The sequence below is a fragment of the Ahaetulla prasina genome, chromosome 4, assembly GCF_028640845.1.
Source record: "Ahaetulla prasina isolate Xishuangbanna chromosome 4, ASM2864084v1, whole genome shotgun sequence".
Lineage (NCBI taxonomy): Eukaryota > Metazoa > Chordata > Lepidosauria > Squamata > Colubridae > Ahaetulla > Ahaetulla prasina.
In genome coordinates this window covers 71202830-71229332 of record NC_080542.1, presented here as the reverse complement: position 1 = coordinate 71229332, position 26503 = coordinate 71202830, and the positions used below count along the sequence as shown (strand labels likewise).

General features: G+C 36.5%; 1 protein-coding gene across 4 annotated transcripts in view; it reads left to right on the top strand.

Moving 5' to 3' along the window:
- The window catches only part of ANLN (anillin, actin binding protein), a 54618-nt gene that overhangs the window by 9755 nt on the left and 18360 nt on the right, over positions 1–26503 (top strand). For all 4 annotated transcript variants that reach the window (XR_009154949.1, XM_058181438.1, XM_058181437.1 and 1 more), the window contains exons 5-17: positions 76–265; positions 1889–2079; positions 2188–2295; positions 2764–2875; positions 8431–8547; positions 10602–10831; positions 11049–11197; positions 11856–12000; positions 12627–12762; positions 13273–13452; positions 18226–18352; positions 25380–25428; positions 25513–25569. Coding sequence is in view for 3 of the 4 variants with exons in the window: in XM_058181438.1 (XP_058037421.1) it covers positions 76–265; positions 1889–2079; positions 2188–2295; positions 2764–2875; positions 8431–8547; positions 10602–10831; positions 11049–11197; positions 11856–12000; positions 12627–12762; positions 13273–13452; positions 18226–18352; positions 25380–25428; positions 25513–25569 (1791 nt within the window). In the remaining variant the exon portion in view is untranslated. The remainder of the gene's footprint in view (positions 1–75; positions 266–1888; positions 2080–2187; positions 2296–2763; positions 2876–8430; positions 8548–10601; positions 10832–11048; positions 11198–11855; positions 12001–12626; positions 12763–13272; positions 13453–18225; positions 18353–25379; positions 25429–25512; positions 25570–26503) is intronic.

Sequence of the window (26503 nt, the reverse complement as noted above, 5' to 3'; positions counted from 1 at the left end):
AAAAACAATAAAAATGTTTAAAATAATTTTAGTTGCCATTTTAAACTAACAGATTTCCCCATTCAAACTATCTAGGAAGGAACTAATAGTTCTGTAACACACGCCTCAGGAATTACTAGCAGCCATTCTAAAGTAACTGAGGTACCAAATCTAAAAGAAAAGGGCAATCTTAACCCAACACCAAAATCTCAAATTCCTGCCAAAGAAGAGCAAATACAAGAAACACATGTACAAGTTGACTACAAAGATAAGCCCACCACACCAGGTAAAAAAAATGATACTTTAAGTAGGTTTTATAGGTAGGTTTTTTTATAACTAGGTACTTGTATACAAGATATATTTCTGTAAAGCTTCTAATATATATCTGGTTACTTAATAATCTGAGTGTTACATCTGTTGTTTCTAGCCTTCTATGTAATTTATCAGTTTTTATCCTGTTTATAGAATTCTTAAAACAATTTTTTTAAATGGATATTGAGCAATTCCACTTAGCACATAAAACCAATTGCATGTTAAGCAAGGACAAAATTCTTTTCAGAAAGTGATTTGAAGTTAAGTTTGATTGTGCTGATTAAGACTTACAGGTGAAAACCTGCAATCCGATATACAAAAATGGCTTTAGCATATTCCCCTAAAAGGTAGTGCAAAATAATATCCCTGGACAATGATTATTTGTAATTTCAATATTAAATATACTTAATTCTACAAATCATATAAACTACATTTTGTAACATACACATTCTATATGTTTAATATAATTTTAAAATATTTGTATTGGCTATAAGCCAATTTGCTGTAGTTGTTATGGTGCCAGCTTAGAAATCAGAAAACTGAATTCTAGTCTCAGTTTAAGAATGAAAGGCGGCTGGGCAATTTTGAGTCAATCATTCTCAGCCCAACCCACCTTTCAAAGATGTTTAGTGGGGAAAAGGAGGATGAAGGAGTATTATGTACATTTACTACCTTGAGTTACTTACGAAGTTATAAAGGCAAGGTTAAAAATCTAATAATAATGTTATATCCACAGAATGTGTGCTAGAATGGCATAGCAGGAAGCTATGAAATGAAGTGAAGCAAGGTAGTTGAGATAAAAACCTCTCTAGACATATTAATATAACTCTTATTATCTTGACTCAACCAAGCAAGTTAGTAATTTTTTAAAATTAGTTTTTGTGTATTCTGGGGCCAAATATTACATAACTACAGTATGATGCTGTTAATAGTTATTAACAATACTGATGTTTTATAAATGTAACTGGGCTTCTGTTTAAGAAGTATACACTGTATCCTTAGGATTTTCAACAAAGTTAATGGAGATTTGCTAAATGACTGCATGATTTATTTAATAACCATGCAAAAAATATAAAAATCAGGCTCAACTCAGTTAATGACGACCTCACAGTGATGAAAGTTCCAGCTCCCAATCACTGTAACTGGAGGATTACTTGTCTTTGCATTTCAAGTCTTAAAACAAGTTTTATAGTAATGTTTGATAGCCAAGCATTTAGTATTGGATGCAACTAGTTCTCTTGAACTACATGTGGCTGGAAAACATTTGTACTCAGATTTTATGATCATGATCTATTCAGAAAACCATGGAGTTTAATAAAGGATTTGCACAGATTGGTCCCAGTTTTCAGTGTTTTTATATATAAAAATATACTCTTTGGCACAGAGTAGGTTGCAAGGTATACATTAAGTACATATAAACTTTATGGGTTTTGTGATGTCTTAGTTAAGTCTTTATAGTTTATATATTCATTATGGCCTCTATTCTTTCTTGGTGATAAAGAACCTTAACTTGTTAACAAAGAAAAACCTATTATTATTATTATTATTATTATTATTATTATTATTATTATTATTATTATTATTATTATTATTATAGGAGGTTCAAGCATTAAGCCTTTTCTGGAACGTTTTGGGGAGCGTTGCCAGGACAATACTGCACAAAATCCTGCTATTGCAGGAAGTTACAGAACTCCAATTATCACTCCAAACACAAAGACAATTCAAGAAAGACTCTTTAGGCAGAATGAAGCATCTTCAGCTTCCAGTGTAGCCCAGCAGCTCAAACAAGTATGTACTTAATTATATGTAAAATCATGTATATTGTTCAGTCTTTGACACTGGATATCTACTGCAGAAATGTTCACATTACATTTATTTTTTCCTTGATTTATTTAGGAACGTGAAAGAGAACTTGAATGTATACGGGGTCGCTTTGACTGGACCAATTTGTGGAGTGCTGAAAAAGGAGAACAGCACAAGAAAAAGCCTACAGAGATAAAATTAGTATGATAATAAAATTTATTTTAAGAAATGCACAATAACATTTTCTCTGAAAAAAAATTAATAAACCATTTTAATTAGCCTACAGTGCCAAAGTTTTCATACATCCTATATATGGCAGCATGTGTGTGTGTGTGTGTTTTCTGAGATTTTCGCGGGTGTTTGTATGTAGGTCTTTGGTTATTCGGGTTTTCTCCCGCGTAAAATTGGAAGTGTCTTGGCGACGTTTTGACGAAGTCTCATTCGTCATCTTCAGGCTAGGTGTTTACAGCTTCGTGCTTCTGGGAGCAATGCTGGGAACATTGCAATTCTGGGAACATCTGTATATATACACAGAGAGAGAGAGAGATTGAGATTGCACAAATATGTTAATAAAGGATAGTGTTTATTTTATTATGCATTTATCTCCACATGCATTCCAGCTCAATAATGTGGCTAAATATATATCCTCTCCCCCAACCCCCCCACCAGGAGAAACATATGAATCCTGATCTAAAGCACTTCCCAAGTACAGATGCCAGTTCCCAGTTAATAGGAAAGAAGTTCAGAACACTTGAAAGAATTGCAGAAAGCACATATTCAGGTAAGAATAAATTACCTTAAAACTTCAGATCAATGCAAATTTGTTTATTTGATGCTTTAGAAAACGTTTACATAAAAATGATTTTATATTTCTAGTATTGTATTTAGATTTTTTTTTTTGTTTATGTGTAAGAAGGAAGAATAAGAAGGAAGAGGCAAGGCAACTGATATGTGTTGAGATATTTTCTATCGATCAATAAATACCGGTACTAGGTAGCTCATGGAAAGAATTACTGAAGAATTTACATATGGTAGCTGTAAATCAGATCAAATCATTTTATTGCAGTCCTAAGATCCGATATACTAAAATATCTAATAGTTAACATATATTTTCATCTAGGTAAAACAGAAAAATAATAAGTATAATAGGATCTAAAATAATTAAGAACAGATAAAATAAAAAATAAAAGTGGTATCATAGGAAGTTCCAAACATAATTACAGATAGTCTTCAACTTACAATCACAACTGAGCCCAAAATTTATATTGCTAAGCAACTCATTGTTAAGGAAGTGTTGCGTCATTTTATGATCTTTCTTGCCACAGTTAAGTGAATAACTGCAGTTAAGTTAATAACACAGTTGTTAAATGAATGAGGCTTCCCTATTGACTTTGCTTCTCGGAAGGTCACAAAAAGTGATCATATGACGGGGACACTGCAGCCAAATACATGCCAGGTGCCAAGAATCTGAATTTTGATCACGTGACCATGGGGATTCTGCAACTATCATAATAGCAATAGCACTTAGACTTATATACTGCTTTATAGTGCTTTACAGCCCTCTCTAACAGTTTACAGGATCAACATATTGCCCCTAACAATCTGGGTCCTCATTTTACCGACCTTGGAAGGATGGAAGGCTGAGTCATCCTTGAGCCTGGTGAGATTCAATCTGCCACACTGCTGGCAGACAGTTATCAGCAGAAGTAGCCTGCAGTACTGCACTCTAACCACTGCGCTACTGCAGCTCATAAGTCACCTTTTTCAGTGCTATTGTAATTTCAAATGATCACTAAATGAATTGTTTAGTAAATGTCAAGGATTACCTGCAATGGAGCAGCAGCATATTGTACAGATAGTGGTATAGTACTAGATCGGGTGTTGGCAACTTGCAGCTCCAGAGCCACATGCTGTGGCTCCCTGTCCCATCACTGGCTGGCCCCACCCCTCCCTTCCCTGGCACTCCTTACCTGGCCTGAGAAGGTAAGGGTGATGGCAGGGGATGGAGAAGCGGCTGGGGCTGATTCTCTGGCACCTCACTCTTGTTGGAGCTTTTTCCAGCCTTTGTTGGTGCTGGGCATGCCTCGGTTGTTTGGGGAGACGTGCAACCTGCTCTCTAGCCCGAGAAACTGACCCAACCCAGCTGCAATCGATACCAGCCTCACTAACACAAGGGCTACCGCGATGGAAATGGGATCTAGAGGATGGGACGATGACGGAAAGGGCGACGTACCTGCAGCACCCAGCCACAATTTTAAGAAGCTCAGGGCAGCAAGAGAAAGGGGTTGGCCCTGCCAAACCTCACACGCCTACCCCGGGGGTCAGGCTTGGAGAAAGCTGGAGGGCCTCACCAAAGACCCTCACCCATCCTCCGGTCTCCCTCTCTCTGTATATATATCTCTCCATGTGTGGGTGGGTGTCTGTCTCTGTTTCTTCACACTCTCGGAAAACCCAGTAAGCTGTCCTTGGGGCGCTTCACTATTCTTTTTCTTCCTGCTTTTGGCAACTTTTTGGAAATTCAGGTTGGCTGAGGAACAAGTGTGATCCATGACGGAGGCTTCCCTCTTCCTGTCCCCCTTCTTCTCCTCTCATGACTCCCAGCCGGCTGTGGTGGGGCTGGGAGCATGCGCACAAGCGAGGAGACCTTCCTCAAGTATACGGCCAGGCTCTGCCAAAGTGCAGCAAAGGCGTGTGAGAGGCGGCCAGCCACTTACATGTGACTTGGTGGGAGTGAGTGGCATGGAGTTGGCCATGCCCACCTAGGATCTGTGGCTCCCAGTGGTTTTTTTTCTGTGGGAAACGGGTCCAAGTGGCTCTTTGAATGTTTAAGGTTGCAGATCTCTGTACTAGATTAACTTGAGATGACCTTTCTGAGTCCTTGTCTCAAAGAAATAGTATTAAGTAATCCCCACTTGGAAATTCCTTCAATATCTGATAAATGACGCTCTATCTAGAATCCTTATAGACAGCAGTATAGTAGAATACGGCAGGGTTTCTATTGAGCTATCACAGTATGGACATAACCTAAATATGTAGGACTATTTTTAAATGTAAACAAGACTGCTGAAGATAATGCATCTAACTTGTCTAAAGTGAAGGCCTTATTTCAGAATTATACCAGATGATAAATAGGATACTAGAATGAAATCTTTTGGAAGACTATGGTAAATACTGGGATGTGTGATCTTGCATAATTAAATTTGTTTAGAGATCGGTATCCCACAATCACTGAGGGCAGTTTTAGCATTATCAAAACCTCTAATGAGCACAAACCTTCCATAGAAAATCTCAGTACAGTTGGTTTTTGACTTATGACCACAATTGAACCCAAAAGTTTCATTACTAAGGAAAACCATCTATTAAGTGAGTAATGCCCCATTTTACAATCTTTTTTGTCACAGTTGTTAAAATAATCTTTGCAGTTGTTAAGTGAAACATTCAATTATTGAAATTTGGCTTCCTCCATTGAGTTTGCTTATCAGAAACCAGCTGGGGATGTTACAAAAAGTGATTACCGTATTTTTCGGAGTATAAGACACACTTTTTCTCTGAAAAAAGAGGGTGAAATCTGTGTCTGTTTTATACTCTGAATGTAGCCTGCCCAGCCTCTCACACAGAGATTTCAGAGGCTGAAAAAAGTCTCTGAAAGAAGCTTCAGAAAAAAAGCCTCCAAACAGAGCTTCAGACAAAAAGCCTCTGAAACAGAGCTTCAGACAAAAAGCCTCTGAAACAGAGCTTCAGAAAAAAAGCCTCCAAACAGAGCTTCAGACAAAAAGCCTCTGAAAGCTTCAGAGAGCTTCAGAGGTTTTTTTTCTGAAGCTCTGTTTCGGGGGCTTTCAGAGGCAGAAAAAAAAGCAAGGCACAGAGCTCACAACCAAGGAACCTGTTGCTAAAATTCACCTCTGAGAACAGCTGATTGGGGGTATTCCGGGAAGTTGATCCACCAGCCAATCAGCTTTTTTCATATTTTCCTCCCCAAAAACTAAGGTGCGTCTTATACTCTGGTGCGTCTTATACTCCAAAAAATATGGTATATGACTCCAGGACAGTTCAACTGTCATAAATACATGCCAGTTGCCAAACATCTGGATTTTGATTATGTAACAACCATTGGGATGCTGCAATGGTCATAAGTGTGTAAACAGGTCATAAATCACTTTTCAGTGCCATTGTAACTTCAAACAGCCCCTAAACAAATAGTTGTAAATCGAGGCTTACCTGTAAATACATTTTATCTAGAGGTTTTTTAAAGCCATGATGATTTAGAACAATCTAAGTACAAATGGGGCCAAACCTATAGGAAGTAAAATTGATTTTAGCCAAAAGGTAATAAGAAACTCAAGAATCCAAGATTAAATCTGTCTACACAGAAGATGACATTTTTGATTCTTTTGGAGTCTTCAGTATCAATAGTATCAACTATGTTGAATAATTTTAAGAACGTTAAACTTTGTAGAGGGCAAATTTGGAAGCCATGAGGGACTATCTTAGTTTGGACAACATGGCTCCTTTTGAGTGATAAAATCTTGAATATTCCAGGATAGAGAAAGATTCCAAGATGTTTATAAATACATGCTCAGTTTGAGTAGCATTTAGTTGCAATTTGTGAATTTTATGATACTATTAGGCAAAGAATGTTGGTTTTCTGATAATTTATTGATAGCTTTTCTATATAGAATAAAGCTAGTGTTCTAGGTGCTTTTCTCATTCTGACCTGCGAAATAGACACAATACATTGTCATAAACGATAGTGCTGGAATTGCATGATTTAGTTAAAATAGGCATGTGACTGGCTAAAATGGCAAGTACTTGAATTGTTGGATTTAAATATAGATTAAAAAGTAGTGATGCTGTGAGTTGTTCATTGCTTCCTGAGCTTCATGGATTTGTTAGAATGTTTCATTATTAAATTAAGTAACATCAGTGCTGATAATGTTACCTAATTTGGTAATTAAATGTCTGTAAGACAACCTCCAAGGACCAAAGAAGTTCAACCTTGACTTTCAAATATTCTCTAAGTAGTGAAATTAATATGCCACCTTGTTTTATATATCTATCCTGTTTCCCCAAAAATAAGACATCCCCTGATAATAAGCCTTTTGAGTGCATGGCAATAAGGCCAAACACTTATTTCAGGGTTCAAAAAAAATAAAACAGGGTCTTATTTTCAGGGAAACACAGTATAAAATTGGGACAGTTTTAGATAAATATCCTCAAGGACATTTAATTCTTAGGAGCATTTGAATAATGTGACCGAATGTTAGGAATAGTGTTTTATCAATAGTAGACTATCTCAGACTGTCTGATACACTCTCCCTTGGTATTATGTGAAGTTATCTTAAAATCAACAAAAGTTGCAAAAATAGAACTTTGAGGGATTGCAGAATATTTTCAACCAGACTATGAAGTACCAAACAGTGATGTAAACTGATTTCCTCCAAATGCAGCTTATTCTTCAATTATATTTCCATTTTGTACTCAATCCACTAATTTTAGATATAAAAATATGGCATAAAGTTTACTTGGTGTGATTAATAAACTAATAGGCCTATTATTTTTTGGGTCAAGTCTATTTCTTTAATTTTTGTAATGGTAGGACAATAGCCTGATTACAATCAGCTGGAAATTGGCTTGTGACAATACACCTGTAATTCTGGTGAATAAAATGGCCAGTAGGGGGGGGGATTTTTGTTTTTCCTTATTAATTCTGGAGAGATGAAATCATAATTGTGCAATAAAATCTTTAACCTCAGTTGTAGACACTAGGTGGTATCATGAAACCATTATGAACATCTGAAATAGCATTAACATTTGTTACAGAAGTGATCCATTTATATTTGTGTGATAAAGCTAAAATTATCCATCTATAAGGTACTAATTGACTAAGTGCCACAACCAAGTGATAGCTGCACTTTTAACTTTTCCATTTATCTTTTTGGTAAAAGAAATCAGAATAGGGTTTCCCTGATAATTTCAGATATATACTAAAATAAGTGACACATACTTTGAATGTTTGATTATTTGTATACTTTTTTATATGCTTATGTTTGTACTTAAAAATATTTATATATTTTGATTGTTTGGTTTGGATGTTTTCCAAAATTATTCAACAGAACATGTCTTAGCTTCTTATTCACATTCTCCCAAAATAAATATTGCCAGATTAAAAAAACAGATAATGCTGCCAGATGGTTTCCTTTCCCAATTTCTGCTAATATTGCTTATGGTAAATTGAAAACAAGTAAGAATATTTTTAAAAAATGATTATTTCAGAAGTTGTATCTATTTTTTAAAAAATAGTTATTTTTTCTGAATTACTTTTTTGGAAAATTTTAGGTCCTTCAGAAAACAAAAAGGCAGAAGAACTCAGTCCTCTGAAAGATTTCTCACCAAAGACTCCTGTAAAAGCAGCTTCTAACACAAAACCTGAGCAAGTTCCTAATAGACAGAACGGTTTGTGTTTCCTAATTCTGTATCCTGAATTGATTGTATTACATAATCTTTCTAGTTCAAGTACTAAAAAATGACAAACTCCTTGTGTCTGTTATTGGTAATAAAAGAAATTGCTGGTTAACTATAACCAAAAGATATGAAATTCTATTTAGTATTTTTTTAAAAATTGATTTCACATCCAAACTGATGTGATAAAGAATAACATGGCAACGAAAAATGCTGGGAACAAAATTCATACTGTATTTAATTAATTAGCAGAAATTAATACTGAACCTGCTAACAACTACAGGCAGAATATCCAATTTTTAATATAGCTAGAAGGCAAAGCCCTGCTAACACATTATTTTGCTATTAAGTGTGAATTGCTGGATGGTTCCAATTATAAATTATTTGCTTTGATAAATTTTGCTGTGTGAATCTAGCTATTTTATCTTAATAAAAATAGTTTAGCCTTGTTTTTAAGTAAACAAAAATATTTGTTTCAAGAAAATAGAGTTTTTAAAAAAATATTTGGACTTGAACATTAATAAGACTACATTGTTAGGGGAAAGAAAACCAATGCACTGTGCAGGTAAGTTGCTAAAACTTGACACTTTTACCTTATGTGTAGAAATAATTACTTGTGATATTAGGAAGCATGTCTAAAAGAATCCATAATCATGGATGGATATCTATGCCTTATTCAGCATATAATGTTTAAATTTGATTCAATTTAATTTAAAAGCACATTTTAAAAACAATGTGCAAATCAGTAACAGCATAGCTTGTGGGCACTAATAACCACTTTTCCTCATATCTCTGTTTAAAAATGCCATTTTACATTAAATTCATTTCAAAAATAACTTTCCTTTTTGAATAAAATGACCAAAACTATCCATGACAGTGCTTATTAGTTTGCACATCCTTTTCAAAATGCAATTTTTAATTTCTTTTTTTGTAGTTTTAATTTTGACACTCTTAGATTATTTGACATTGTTGAACGCTTTGACTACCTCTTTTTTTCCCTTGCAATTCCTAATCTTGAGAATTTAAGGTGAACCTGTGATCTAAATTATAATACAGAATAATATGGATTTATATTTTTTATTTATTCCCATAATAAATCCCATAATGATTCTTGATGAAGGTATCTTTTATGTACACTGAGAACATATTCACCAAGACAAATTCCTTGTGTGTCCAATCACACTTGGCCAATTAAAAAATTCTACTCTATTCTAATCTAATAAAGTCACATCTTTACTGCAAAAGTAAAAAGTTTATGCACTCCTTTTGTCATTCTCTATGCAACTTCTAGTATGTGTTTGATTTTGATTTTTTAAATTTACATTTTATTGATTTTTAATTAATAAAAAGGAAAAAATGAGCAAAACAAGGATAATTGTAAAGGTGATACATATATTGTCAAAAAGGAAAAAAAAATCAATGGATTTAAGACCCGAACCACAGTTCAGTGGTTTGAATCCCTAGTGCCGTGTAACTGGGTGAGCTCCCGTTACTTGTCCCAGCTTCTGCCAACCTAACAGTTTGAAAGCATATAAAAAATACAAGTAGATAAATAGAGACCACCTTTGGTGGGAAGGTAACAGCGTTCCACGGAGTGACCACGGAGACATCTTCGGACAGCGCTGGCTCTTTGGCTTTGAAATGGAGATGAGCACCATTCCCTAGAGTTGGGAATGACTAGCACATATGTGGAAGGGAACCTTTACCTTTACTTATACTGCTACTTATGAGTGGATTATAGACGTAGACTTTATACTAATAAGTGTAATGAAATATGGGACTCATTTATACAGAATAAAGATTAAAGTAGATTAATTAATAGTCATATAAGTGTGTGTGTTTGTATATATACATACACATATACACACAAATACTTGCAGTATATAAATATATATTGGATTGCAACATGTCTTGTTATGGCTTTTTTCTTTGTCATATTTTTTCACTTTATTATTAGAGCACTTGGTTTACATTTTTCCCCCTTCTAATTGACAAGTAAATATTTCCATCATTATTTAGTGTTAATCCCTCTTGATCTCATTGTCTAGGTAAAGAAGAGGAAACTGAGATAAATGATGAGATGAATACCACAAAGATAATAAGTGACATCTTTGATGAAGTCCTTCATGAAGATGGGCCTGATATAGAGAAACTTAAAAAAGAAATGAGTATAACTTTAGAAGCTGAGAGTGATGATGAACAGGAAGAGACACTGAATATTTCATCAATGTCCCTCTTAACGCCTTTAACAGAGGCTGTTGCTGTTGCAAGTCCAGAGGTAAGAGCAAATGTTAAATATAATGATATTACTTATATACATCTAGCAGGGCCTAGTAGGTTTTCAAGAATTTGAGGAAATATATCACACTCTTAATGTTTCCAGCTGGATATTCCTTACATTAATGAAGTCCAGCTTTTACAAAAAAAAGTCTTGATGTTGCTTCAAAATATAACTGCTTTTAGAATTATCAAACATGAATGTTTCCCTCTTTCAGATTTTTGCTTCTCCGAATAAGTCAGTTGCAGAAGGAAGTACTGCAGGTGATGAAAGTCCAAAATCCATCAGATTCCAGAGAATGTCTGTCTGCAAAACTGAATCTGGAAGCAGCATTGGGTCTTTATCAGAAGAACGTAACCTCTATAGGTAATTTCTATTTAGAAGATCTAGTATAGGGGTGTCAAATTCAAGGGTTGCTTAGATCTGGCCTGTGGGGGCACTGTGGAAATAGTGAAGCACCAGCCCTCAGTGCCTCTGCCAGTGAAAACAAAGTGGCCCTCTCCAGCTCTGTTTTCACTGGACAGAGTGCTCGGTCCACTACAGGCACCCCCGTCATTAGTGATGTCAAGCTGGCCCTACCCACCCCAGCCCCAGAGATTAAACACAACCCTGATGCAGCCCTCAATGAAATAGAGTTTGACGCCCCTGATCTAGTAGAACCATGGCTCATTTTGAAGTAATGATGGCAAAATTAGCCAAAAGAACTAACAGATTTATTTATAGGCCAGCCTAATCACTAATTTATTCTTGGATAAATGAATATGGGAAGTAAGGACAGCACTCTGCTTCCTAAAATCATGGAAGAAACATGAGTGTGTAAAGAAACTTAAATCTGTCAAACAATTAGGATCTTCTACAAAACCATCTAATTTATCACAAGCACAAAATACTCTAATTATGGTTGAAAAACACTGTTTTCTGCTCTTGTAATATTAGTCGCCCACCTTTGCAGTGATATCCTTGTTTATCAAGGAATGGAATAGAATAAGTCAAGTACTCTTACTGCATGTTTTTCTCCTTGAAGTATTGATGCCTATCGATCCCAGAGATTTAAAGAAACTGATCGTCCATCAATAAAACAAGTAATTGTTCGTAAAGAAGATGTATCTTCCAGGCTTGAGGAGAAGAGAAATGGAAATGATCAAATTAACATTAAACAGAAGTTACAGGTAGCCAGAATCCCACTTTCAAATTAATATGAAAAGAAAGTATGTATGAAACTTTGTAATTGTATTTCTAAATAATTGTTAAATAATGTAGTATTATGGTGCAGTTATGTTCTGCACATGATAAACATAAATACCTCTTGTAGGGTGAGCATTTTTTAAAAGCTAGGAATCATCGTTAGCTACCTGAGGGTTGTGATCAGTTATGGCAAGATACCACTGGAATGACGGGACTGAAAAGTTTTGTCTTCAATTTAATCTATGGGGATCTAAGGAGCAAACTATAGAAGTTTAAAGTTCCTATTTTCCCTGTTAACTATTGCCATAACTCTCAGCTTCATTAAGAGGTGAAGTGGTTAACTTAAGTTGTTTTTGATCCTCATCTATCTCCAAAAAGGCCTGCTTGTTTATTTGAATGTGTGTGAGTGTGTGGTGGGGAGGGGCTGAAGGAATGTAGTACAGTGCAGTACAATAATGTGTATTCTAATTCTATTTCTTCTCGGTATATATTATGTTTCTTCTGTCTTAAATGATAAAGCCTAGTTTTCTTCATATAAAGGGCCATTTATTTTTTAATCACAAAACTTCTTTTGTTAGGGTAACTATTATCTAATTCCAACTACATTTAGGAGCTGAATAATGAAATTAATATGCAACAAACTGTCATACATCAAACAAGCCAGGCTCTTAATTGCTGCATTGATGAGGACCATGGGAAAGGATCACAAGAAGAAGCAGAAGCTGAGAGGCTACTTCTTATTGCAAGTATGGTGTTTGGCTTATCACGGGATTTGCAGAGAATATTATTTAGGATGCTAAATAATCAAGGTTGACTCAGCCTTCCATCCTTCCAAGATGGATAAATTGAAGACCCAGATCTGCTAACACTGTAAACTGTTTAGAGCACTGTAAACTGCTAACACTGTAAAAGCACTATGAAGCAATATATGTCTAAGTGCTATTGCTTTATATTTTATAATCAATATTATTTTAAGTACCCATATTATATTTGTGAAATTATTACTTTCATAATACCTCCAGCTTTCTGAAAATAAATTCAAAAAGCATTTTGTATTCAAAACAAATCTGCTCCATGCAGAAAAACTGGAAATATTGAAAACAGCCCATTTTTCTCTTGAAACATGTTCACCGTCAAAATGGTTTAAATGAAAATTTGCACACCAATAGTTTTGATCCATTAAGGAACTTCTGTTAAATGTACATGTTTTTTGGTAAGTGGTTATTATTTAATGAAGATGGTTGTTATTTTTCAAGCTGAAAAAAGAGCAGCATTATTGGAAGAGTTAAATAAGCTTAAAAATAAAGGACCTCAGAGTAAGAAGATGAAAGCTGATTCTACAATTTCTAGAGTTTCACCATCCAAAGGATCTGTCACTCTGTCAGAAATGCGACTACCTTTAAAAGCAGATTTTATATGCAATATCCAGAAAGCAGGTAACATTCTTGTATTTTTATGGTAATTGTTATGGTACAGTAAGGCTTGGTATTATCACTAAGCTCTATGAGGCAAGCTCACTTGAGAGCAGTTTGTAACAATCTTTTAAGGTTCAACACTTAATGATAGTCATAGGATACAAATAAGCAATCAAATCATATTAGGAAACAGTCAATATAAATCATAAGGATGCCAGCAACAGTCATAAGTGGGAGGAGATGAGTGATAGGAACAATGACAAGATTAATAGTAGTGCAGATTTAGTAAATAGTTTGACAGTGTTGAGAGAATTATTTGTTTAGCAGAGTGATGGCATATGGGGAAAAATTGTTCTTGTGTCTATTTGTTCTGGTTTGCAGTGCTGTATAGTGTCATTTTGAGGGTAAGAGTTGAAACAGTTTATGTCCAAGATGTTAGGGGTCTGTAAATATTTTCACAGCCCTCTTTTTGACTCGTGCAGTATACAGGTCCTCAATGGAAGGCAGGTTGGTAATTGTTTTTTCTGCAATTCTAATTATCCTCTGAAGTCTGTGTCTGTCTTGATGGGTTGCAGAACCAAACAAGACAGTTATAGAGGTTCAGATGACAGACTCAATAGTTCCTCTATAGAACATTTTACCTGCCTCTACTAAATAGATTTTTCTTGTTTATTTTCTTTCTGAATTTTGTTATTTTGTATTGAGTGCAAATGAAAGCTTCCCATAAGTTTCAGTAGAATTATGCTCACCCATGACAGATGATATAGATTATTATAATATAGGGTTAGGAAAGCATAGCAAACCATTTAGTTGCTAGGCAACTTGGCACAATCTGGAAACTGACCACCATTCTCCCAATGGACTGTGGAATGGTCCAGAAGTAGATTGGTAAAGTGCAATCTGCTCAGAGACTGAGTCATAATTGTTGGCCATGCCCCAACTTGTGTTCGTTGGACCCAGTTTTTAACTCAGTCGTCTGATAGAGACACGTTTGAAAATTGCTCCTGTTTTGATGCACTTCTGGACATTCTGGATGCTTATCGTATCAGTTGGTTTTTTTTTCCCTGCTCCAAACTGACCACCATTTTCCAAGTCCCTGCATTGAATTCTGGTCATTTGGAAAATAGCAGCCACTTCTGGGATTGTGCTATGAAGTCATTTGCTATGTTTTCTAAAAAAGAGTTTTGTAGCAAGCACTATGGAATGCTTAGAGTTGGGTAAGGGAAGCATAGCAAGCTATTTTGTTGCTGGGGCACATGGTGCTATCCTAGAAGTGGCCACCATTTTCTTAGTGACCACAATTCAGTGCGGCTGTGTTGAAAAGAAAGCCTCTTCTGGGATGCACCTATGCACCCCAGGAACGAAGCAATCCATTCTGCTTCCTTAATGCAATTTGCGCAGCACTGAGGAAAGTGTTGGAGCTTTTCACAACATTGCATAGGCCATGTTAGAGAAGCAGAATATATTCTCTATTGCTGGAATGTGCAGCCACCTCCTAGAATTAACCATTATTTCAGTGCAGTAGAAGGAAACTGGCCACACTGAAATAGCCACTTCTGGGATGATACTGCATGGCACAGGAATGTTAAAGGATGGTGTTGCCTGCCTTCCTTCCCTAACATGAGGTACACAGCTCTAGAGATCTTCAAACGGGAAATGCACAGTACAGGTACTCCTTCACTTACAAACCGTTCATTTGGTGATTGTTTGAAGTTACAACAACACCCAAAAAAGTGACTTATGAGCATTTTTCACACAATCATTGCAGCATCCACATGGTCACATCAGAATTCAGACACGTAGAAACTCATATTTATGTTGGTTGCAGTGTCCCAGGGTCATGTAATCACCTTTTATGATTTCCTGACAAGCAAAGTAAATGGGGAAAAGAGATTCATTTCACAACGATGTTACTAATTTAACAATTGCAGTGATTCATTTAACAAGGAAGATTATGTAATGGGGCAAAACTCACTTAACAACTGTCTCACTTAGCAACAGAATTTTTTTGGCTCAATTGTGGTTGTAAGTTGAGTACCTGTAGCTGTCAGGGAATGTTGGGACCTGGTGGCGGAGAAAAATCTTGAAAAGTCCTATGGGGACCTGGTGGTGTGAAAAGGCCTGAGGGGATCCAATGGGAAAGAAGAAAAGGCCAGCAGATTAGGTGAAAAGCACCCAAGGTGGAGACCCTGAGGGGCAGGAAATGGAGTACAGGGTATTTCAAGTATGGGTGAGATCTTGGGAAGCCTCGGGCCAGCCAGTCTGTCCCTGTGGTAAGCCTCCCAGGGTCTCTTCCCTCACTCTGGAGGATCTATCCCATGCTCTGCTTAATGACCCACAGGGAGTGGGGGTTGTGAAAAGAGGTGATCTCACCTAATGGCTGTCACAACATGCAACCATAATGGGCAGGCTCTATTATGGCCATAGTTTGAGGACTACTTGTAGTGTTTTTCAAGCTTGATAATTTTAGTTGTGTGGATTTCAATTGTCAGAACTCCCCAGCCAGCATGCTAATATAGAACTTTAAAAATATTTGCAGTTTATTGTACTTATATTATTTCTGTAGTACATGTATAATTGACTTTTGGTTTATCTTTGCTCAATTTTGAACAAAAGATTCCTTCCAGTTTTATTACATAATTGGGTTAAATGTGGCATCTTCCTAGAAAAAAACAGATACCGTATTTTTTGGTGTATAAGACGGACCTTAATTTTTGGGGAGGAAAACAAGAAAAAAAGAATTCTGCCTCTGCTTACCAGCATCAAGATCAGCCGTGTCCATACTTCCACTTGATTTTAATAATGAGCAGCACAGATCTTTTTATCTGTTTAAAACAAACCCTATCACTCTACATGCATTTAACTGGAATGAGTAGGGTGGGGGATGATTCATGGGGGCAAAAGAGGGACTTGGCACTGAAGGCACTGCTCCCGAGATGCCCCCGTCTTCCTACTTATAGCTCTGAGAGGAGGGTCAGAGCACAGTCTGAGGAACAAACCTCTTCGGAATAGTTGGGGGGGGATGGGAATGTGCCCGGTGGCTTTGGTGAACAAGGCAGGCCCCACAGTTCGTGGCTGGTCACCCTTCTGGCTGCCCAGTGGGCAGCTCAGGCCAGACATTGGTTGCAATGACTTCACTCCCAATTCAATATGAGGAGCCACTGCTGCTGCCACCGCCTGAGCCCTCTCCATGCCCAGGAACCAAACCAAGCCCCTAAAACGAAACATCCCACTTTTCCAGCCACCGCTGCCCATTGGCCCAATTCTCCAATGCAATTCTCAGCCGCGTTTCAGGCGGCGGCCAGTTCCCCTGCAATGTGCAGCAGGGAACCGGTAACTGTTTTGGATTCAGGGAGGGGATTGCAGCGCTGCCGCCTGAAAATGCTTTCCTTCCCATTACACATTGCAGAGCTGCATGCCCTCGTCATCCTTCTCAGCAGACTCACCTCTTTCCTCCTGGTGTCGTGTCCCACTCCTCCACTGATGGCCGGGTCAGGGAAATCCGAATCAGGCGTGCCTCTGCAGCTCTGCCAAAGTCCTAGCAAAGTCCTCAGGGCAGGCAGGAGACCAGAAAGTGACTTCAGCAAGATATGTTTAGACTTTGCCTGACTCAGAGAATGCCAGAAAGCAGGTCCTTTATATAGGCCATGGGGTGTGGCTCCATGACTCAGCACTTATCCAAGCCTGCCCCTCCCTTCCTTCTGTTGCCTCCGTCTATCAAGTCTTCTGACGCGAGGGTCACACCAGTCTGCAGCTGTTGGCAATTGACCTCCCTCAGGCTCACATGCTGTGGAGGAGGGGGAGGGGTCTAGTTGCTCCGTTTGCCTGGGCATGGAGCCAGAGCTGGGGGCTGGAGATACTTCCTCCTCTTCAGCCTGTCTGGGCATGGAGCCAGGGCTGGGGCCGGGAGGCATACTAGGACATTCCTCCGTGTTCGGAAGCAGATAAGAAGGCCCCGGCTGTGGTGAGATCGGACGAGACACAACACCTGGCCAGATCTGCCGCCTAAAACATGCTGCACTTTTTTTGCCTCTACACACCCCTTTTGGAATCAGGAAGGGGATCGCGGGTCTGCTGCCTGAAAACGTTTTCCTTTGGAATCATGATTTCCTGATTTCCGCACATTGCAGTGGAACTGGGAGCCACCTGAAACGCGGCTCTGAGAATTGCATTGGGGAATCAGGCCAACGGACAGCGGTGGCTGGAAAGGTGGGATGTTTCATTTTAGGGGTTCAGCTTGGCTCCTGGGCGTGGAGAGGGCTTAGGCGGTGGTGGCAGCAGCGGATCCTCACATTGCATTGTGAGTGAAGTCATCACAAGCATTGTCTGGCCTGAGCCGCCAGCTGGGCGGCCAGAGGGGTGACCAGCCATGAACCGTGGGCCTGCCTTGTTCACCAAAGCCGCCGGGCACACTCCCATCCACACACACCCCCAACTATCCCAAAGAGGTTTGTTCCTCAGGCTGTGCCTCGACCCAGTTCCCCGCTGCCTGGAACTGCCTGAAAATGTCCAAAGGGTGGGGGCCGGTGGGTGGGCGAGGCACCCAGATTTTCACCCTCTTTTGGGGGGTAAAAAAGTCTTTGGTGTCTTATTCACCAAAAAATACGGTATATAAGCTGAAGTTCAAAACTTTATGTGTTGTTATACTCTTGTTTAAACTTTTTGTTAACTTGCCTTTATTTTTACCTTTGTATTTGTGTATTGTTTTTATTTTGACATGTTTTGAGTGTTCTTTCCAAGTAGAAATATGGCATCTAAAACTAGTAAATAAATAAACTATTCATTTATTTATAGATACAGCAAATTACTACTATGTAATCATGCTAAAATCAGGTGCAGAAAACATGGTTGCAACACCTTTAGCAAGTACTGTTAATTCTCTGTATGGAGATGCTCTTTCTTTTTCAACAACATTTACATTGTAAGTATTATTTCAGTATTTGTATTTATATCAGTAGTAGTAGGCTTCTTTGGAGACAAATATAATATATAATTAAAATTAGTTTAAAAACAAAGTATCTTGTTAAACTTAAAAGTATTTTATTTAACCTGAGAAGCATTTGGTATTATGTTTCCTCTTTTGAAGGCAGTATTTAGAGAATCTATATATTTTCTTTACCTTTTGTTTCCAACTTTTTTAAAGGAGTTACAGTTAAGTGGTATTTGCTTTTGCTTAGATCAAGTCTTTTTTTAAAAAAAAGTTTTTATTGGTTTTATTACAGCACAACACAAACATACATAACCTAAACACATAGTCAGTGTTTTTTTACATGACGGTTTCATTCCTTCAGCTTTCTGCTTTATACAACATTCCCCTTTTCCCTTCTTTTTTACTATCTATGACTTTATCTTCCCTTTACATCTAGATTCATTTATTTACAATATTTTACACATTTGTTATTTTCTCTTCTCCATCCTTTTTTTTTTTTTCTATTCCGTTTTCCAATTCTCCAACCACTCATACATTTTGGTCTATATTTGATAATATTCTCTCTCTTCCTTTTCCTTTATTTCTTTTGTTAACTTATCCATCTCTGCACAGTCCAGAATTTTCTTGATTGTTTCTTCTTCTGTTGGTATCTTCCTTTTTCCAGAGCTGTGCGTAGGTAATCCTTGCCATCGTAATTATGTGTAATATCAAATACTGAATATCTTTACTATAAGTTCTGGTTAGTATCCCAAGTAAGAACGTCTCTGGTTTCAAGTCCATCTTACATCCATTTATCTCTTCTGTCCAGTTTCTGATTCTGGACCAAAACATTTTTGCCTTAGGACATGTCCACCATAGGTGATAGTATGTTCCAGGTTTTTTTTTACATTTCCAGCAGTTTGGCGAATTATTAGGAAACATTTTAGCTAGCTGTACTGGTGTAAAATGCCATTGGTAAAACATTTTTAGCTGGTTTTCCTTGTAAACCGTTGATAATGTCAATATAATCCCAAAAAAAGCTTCAACCAAAAACTATCTACCATTGACCTCACCCCATTCCTAAGAGGTCTTTAAGGGGCGTGCATAAGAGCACAAACGTGCCTACCGTTCCTGTCCTATTGTTTTCCTTTGTTTTATCCAATTAATATAGTTATTACATACTTACATATATGCTTATGTATTGTATAGTTGTTTCATGGTTATGCTTATATATACTGTGTGACAAAAATAAATAAAAAATAAATAAAAAAAAATATTTTTTTCCCATTTCTCCAATTCTCAAAAAAAAATTTGCCCATCTAATCATGGTATCCTTAACTACTACTACTTCTATTTTATATCTAAGTAGATATTTGTATATATTGCTAATTAATTTTATTTCTGTTCCATGAATGATTTTATCCAATTCTTGTGGTTCTTTTTGTACCTCATACCTTTTTTTGTCTCTTACAACTTTAGATTGAATTTGTGTGATCTATCACCCTATCCATATCTTATTCTAATTCCTGTTTCTTTTTCAATTCTCCCTGATCATTTATCAATTCTCTTATTTTTCTCCAGTAAATTTGGATATATCAATGCTTCTGTTGGTGATAACCACATTGGGATTCTTGTATAATGTTTTTGTTTTATCTTTTTCCAAATCTGTAGCAGTGCATTCCTGATCCAGTTTGAAATGTTTGAAAATATTTATGAGTTTTATACTTTTCGTCCCACAGGAATGCATGCCACCCTACTTGTAGATCGTGTCCTTCTATTGTTAGAACTCTATTGTTTTTCAGCTCCATCCAGTCTTTTAACCAGACTAGACTCGCCGCTTGATGATAAATTTCCCATTCTGGTAGCACCACACCCCCTCTATCCTTTGTATCTTGGAGTAATTTCATTTTAATCGTGAGCTTTTTCCTTTGCATATAAATTTGGAAATTAATTTGTTTAAGTCTTGAAAAAATGTTTTTCCTAATTTCAATAGTATTATTTGGAACAGAAATAATATTTTTGGCAATCTTCACTGTTGCTATTCTCCCTAAAAAATGAGATTTGTAACTTTTCCCAATTTCCTAAATCTTTTTTTATTTGATGCATCAATTTGTCGTAGTTGTCCTCCTTAATTGAGGAACATTTCGCAGTAAGCCAGATTCCAAGATATTTTATTTTCTTGGTTGTCTTCATTTTTATTTTATCCTCCAATTCAATTTCCTGTTCCTTTATTAATTTTTTGTGATCAATTTAGATTTATCCTTATTAATTTTAAGTCCTGTTACCTCTCCAAATTCTTCTATCCTTTGTATCAATTTAGGACCTGTTTGCATCGGGTCTTCCAAAATAAATACCATATCATCAGCAAATGCTTGAGTCTTGTATTCTTCCTTTCTAATTTTTAAGCCTCTTATTTCCTGATCTTCTCTAATTTTTCTTAGAAGAATCTCCAGTGATAAAATAAATAGAAGAGGAGAAAGAGGACACCCTTGCCTTACCCCTTTTGTTATATCGATTTTCCCTGTTAACTGTTCATTTATAACTACCTTAGCTATTCGTTTAGAATATATTTTCCCCACCATTTTTTCAAATCTTTCCCCCAATTCCATTTAGCTCAAATCAAATATTCACCTCACACCAAGCAACATATCTGTGATTTCCACACACACCCCTTTTAGCAGGTTTCCTCTCAGAAGTAAGCAAGCAATATGCTCTTATTTTGTTCTCACTTCCTTATCTATTTGATCTGCCTATCTGCATGAGCAGGGGGTTGGACTAGATGACCTCCATGGTCCCTTCCAATTCTGTTACTGTTACCTGCTTAAAGATTTCAATAAGGAAAAAAGATTTCTCCAACAAACCTAATGACAAACATACTGAATCCTACAGTGTTTTTTTTTTAAATCCCAAAGCAAGTAAGTTTATGGGTATGTTTACTATAGTGAAATAGGAAGCTGACCAAGTTGTGGAATTTACTCATTGCCATGATGTACAGAACACTTTTATTGCTGTATTATTTGACTGAAATTTTCAAAGTGCAAAAAGAGTGTCATTATCTCTATGAGGAATTAAATGCATGACTTATATTGACCACTAGATGGCATATCAAGAATAGCTCAGTTTCATAGGAAGCCTTGAAAAATTGGCTGAGGTATCAGGAAATTGGCCATTCTTTTAGTTTTTTAATTTTGCATTTAAATTCTATTGAGGGTTTTTTCCTTGTTCATTGTTGACAATATTGTATGAAATGCCCCGCTTATTAAAAAGGTGGTGGCCCCTAAGATGAAAAACCATTTCTGTAAATGGTTCTGTTTTATTATTTGCCTGATTCATCTTCTTTTCTTTATAGAGTATAAGATAGCAATTACAACACTTCTGAATAGAATATGGATTTTATTTAATCATCAAGTTTCTAGACTTATCTAGAAATTTTCTCTTTCAATTCCAAAATGTCTCTATACAGATTCACAAAATTAAAAAGACAATATTATAGCTACATCCCATGCACCTTGAGTTGCATCTGGAAGTCAACTGTAACCATTTTAGCTCATGTAGTAAGGCTTCTGCATCACTATTTACATTGCTATATTTGGATCAATTGTAGCTTCTTATGGGTTTCCAGACTTTTATGATATTTCATACACAAGGCAACCAATTTATCACTAACTTTGAGAAGAGCCTCATGATCCAGGGTGAATGCAACTAGTGTACAAGTTAAGCCTATACAGAGGATTTCCTAATCATAGCTGCCATCTGCTTCTTGAAGAGTAGAGTAACAAGACGACCATATTGTCCTGAAGTCCTGAATGAGCTATTGCAACCTCATGCAAGATTAGAATTGACAGGGCCAAATACCATTTGCCATTTGGTCATGCCAAAGTTGAGCCCCTTGCTCCCCATAAACCCTTGATTGGTCTCTATGCACTAGGACAAACTTTGAAAATATCACTTGTTCAGAGGTTGAGATGTGCAATTGAATATAATGAGCATATTAATCATTAAATATCCCTAACTGACAGATGACCTACTGCAGTGGTCTTAAAAGGAGAGGCGAGAGCATTTAGCTCTGAAACACTTTACAAATTAGTGATTTAGTGACCTATTTCCCATCCTCAAACAGCAAATGGAACTAGCCAAAAAGAAAGGAGAAGAACCACTGTAACATTCTCCCCCCACTCACTTCCATAATCAGTCCAAAATATTACCATTGCCTATAATACCAACTGCCATTGAGACATTTATGATTAGGGGGTCCTTCGTATTCTTGCAGACATTTCATTACAAAACTAAGTAACATCACATAGAGCAGCCTTCAAAAACCTAAAGAAGAACCAACATCATGCTACCAGCAGACAAAGGCCAAGCCATGGTTATCAAGGACAGATTACAATATATATAAAAAGCGAAATAATTACTAGAAGAAAAAAAACATAACATCCCAGTGAACACCAATCCAATTTGAAAACTAGATGACTAAATGAAGAGACCTCTGAGACCTCACCATGAAAAATGAAATCATTTTTCATGATTTCATACGTGGATCAAAAGTAATGGACTCATCCTCACACAGATGCTTTAGATGCTCTGAAACACACAAACCAGACATACATCTCTATCCAATTTTATCACATCTAAAGAACTGACAAAAAAAATCTTTGACAACTCAGAGGAAAGCAAATACTCCATCAACTCCCTACTACAGTGCCTCCAAAGAATCAAAAACCTAACAATACATGAAGATGAAATCATGTTCTCATTTGATGTCATAGCACATTTTATTTGCATAGAACCAGAATACATAGCACATCTGACTTAACCAAATACACCAAGATTGAAAGAACCAGAATTATGGATCTTAACAATCTTTGCCTAACTGAGGGGTCCCCAACCCTCAGGCCATGACCCATCTCTAGGCCTTGAGCCGTTTGGAACAGGCTGCAGAAGTGGTGGGCGTGCATGCATGGGCATCCTCACCTGCGCGAACACTGGGTGTGTGCTCCATTTGTGAAAGCAGCAGGTGCATATGCCCATCACTCAAGCAAATAGAGCTGCACATATGCACTTGTTTGCCACTCATGTAGAACCATCCCCTCTCCCCCGTACATCAGTCCACAAAGCTGAAAAGGTTGGGGAACTCTTGCCTAACATACTTTCAGTTCAACATACAAATTTGTTAACAAATCAAAGGGACATCCATGGAATCACTGCTTTCAGGACTAATAGCAGAGATCATAATGCTATTAGTCCTGAATGTATAGCACTTCCTTGCATACAACCCAAAGTATGGCTCAGGTACAAGCTTACCTTTATAATAAAAAAGGACCAACTAAAGAATATACCCAAAACATTAACATCTTCAAAAGAAACATTCACAAGGGAAGAAGAAGAAGAAAACATGCTACCCTTCCTGGATATCCTTCTTAGTAGAGCCAGTGATGACAAATTAGAAACACAATACTATAAAATTGTCCATACAAACCAAGAGTTCCACTATCAAAGTAACAAACCAACAGTGCACAGGAAATGCACCATGGACCCTACAGTTCAACCCTAAACTACAAATATGCTGTTATATCAGTACATTTGGGATCAGCACAATAGTTGTAGTCCTTCTGCAATAGGTCCTCATTGCTGACCATTACTGTCCATTGCTGTGTTCATACATAAAACCCAGCTGAAAATGTTCAGTTAACCCATTTCACTCAGAATCCTCTAGTTACTGCCTGACCATCTGCAATTTGTCCAGGGTGGTTGGATCCATAACAATCAAATGATCTTGAGAAGGGGACACAACTTCCACTTCCTAAAAGGTCATCACTCCCTCTCTCAAAAGAAACTGATGCCACTATATGGGATTTAACTGCATAGCCTTCACAAATCAAAAGGGGCAATGCTCTAATGCGGATATATTATACGCATAATATATCCACATTAGAGACATAAAATGTGCTGGTGCAGTCAAGCAGTAGAACAATGGTAATGATTCTGGCTTTCTGATTGCTGAGTAAGACATAGGAGACATTGAATGCTTCTGTTCACATGTCTGTCTATGTAAACTTTTTTATGTAATGATTTTATTAAACATTAAAAATTAAAAAGAGAACAACTAATACAAACTAAATATAAAGAAAAAAATAGGAAAGAAAAAGGAATATAGTAAAGAAAGGGAAAGAAATATATAAATCATCACAAATAGATCTGAATCAAGAAGACCCTCGCCCCGATGTTACCATCCTTTCAGTTTTCAAATTTAACCATTTTGTGTTATCCTTTTATACCTGGAAATTAATCAAAGAGAGAAGTAACCTGGAATTAAGGAGAAACTTCCTAACAGTGAGGACAATTAACCAGTGGAACAGCTTGCCGTCAGAAATCGTGGGTGCTCTATCACTGGAGGTTTTTAAGAAGAGACTGAACAGCCACTTGTCTGAAATAGTATAGGTTCTCCTGCATGAACAGGGGGCTGGACTAGAAGATCTACAAGGTCCCTTCCAGCTCATTCTATTCTATACCTTTTTATTATATTATAAGCCACATAGAGTCGCTGAATCAGTGAGATGGGCGGCATAAACATTTATTAAATAAACATGAAGAATTTTATTAACGTATCTCTTAAATACACTAAATGATCTCTTTCCTGTAGCCCATCTCTTAATTATAACAAAGCCTTGTCATGATCAGCAGATGTTCATTAAGGGTTACCAGAAATAATCATTTATTCTTGGGAAGGAAATTAACTGCAGTCAATTAACTTGCAACTTTGTGTGTGTCCTGCTACTCTTCTCAAATTTTTTGATTGAGTTGCTTGCACTATAAAACTCTCTTTCGTTCTCTCTCTCTCTCTCTCTCTCTCTCTCTCTCTCTCTCTCTCTCTCTCTCATTCTTTCTTTTTTGGCTGGTAACAGCTTCTCTTCATTTCCAGTAAATAGCAAATTGTAGCATGATTGATTGATTCCTTACTTTTATCCTTGATTCCTTACTTTTATCAAAGCATACCTTTAATGGCTATCCTTATTCATTTTGTCTCCTATTTTTAAAGGAAAAATGTGTCCAGTGATTTTGAGATAAACATTGAAGTGTATAACTTGGTATGTATTATCATTTTTCAATATGCTTCTTTTGAAATAATATTTAGCTAATTGGTGGATTGTAATATTTTTTTTCTTTGTTAGGTACAGAAAAAAGAATTCATTGGTGTTGATAAGAAGAAAAAATCAACTAAGTCAAAGGTAAAGACTAGTCCCAATTCCTCAATTTTTTACAACTGTTGTGGGCTAGTTGTAAAAGTGAAAAAAAGAAAAATAGCTTCAGGTCAATAGATGCATATAGTTTTGACTAAAACGTTCTTTCCTAAGTTTCTTAATACTAAGTTCTATTTTATCACTCAGTAGATATTAGATTGATAAAATAAAATGGTGCAGCAACTTTTTTGCAATTCCAGATCAACAAAGTATTAGGAATGTATGGCATACAACATAATACACATAAAGATACCAAATGGATGTTCTTTCAAAACATTTGACTTACAAAAAATAAATTTGCAATTCTAATTTCTATAGTCATAAACAATTGATTCAACAATATTTTTCCTACATAGGCACAATCACTTGAATCAGAGATTTAAAGTAGCCTTTTAGTAGACCCAATGGAAAAGAACTTAATCTAGCCATAAGAAGGTAAAATGCAAATGGGAATAATCCAAATAAACTAAATAATAAGAAACTTATTTATTTATTTATTTAATAAATATTTATTATTTATTATTAAAAACTAACTTCGCAATGAATCCCAGCAAAAGGAAAGTATATGTTGTACTTGCTAAAGACATTCAGTATTTATATCCTCAATATGAAGATCCATAATCACATATTAATCCACTTTACTGCATTGCTAACTAGATAAAAAGCTTAGGAAAGACCCATAATTAACAATTTTTCTGTAAAAATGTATTACCAAGAATTATTAAAGCTTAACTTCTAAGGATAATGTATATGATAGTTAAACGATCATAGATTTAGTAGGAACCATTCAATTCAATCCTTTGATCAATGTATGCATCTAAATTATAGCAATCAAAACAAATGGCTACATAGCTTTCATTTAAGCACATTCAATTTAGAAAATTAAACTTCCTTTCTGATTCAAATTGAATAATTCTACTGC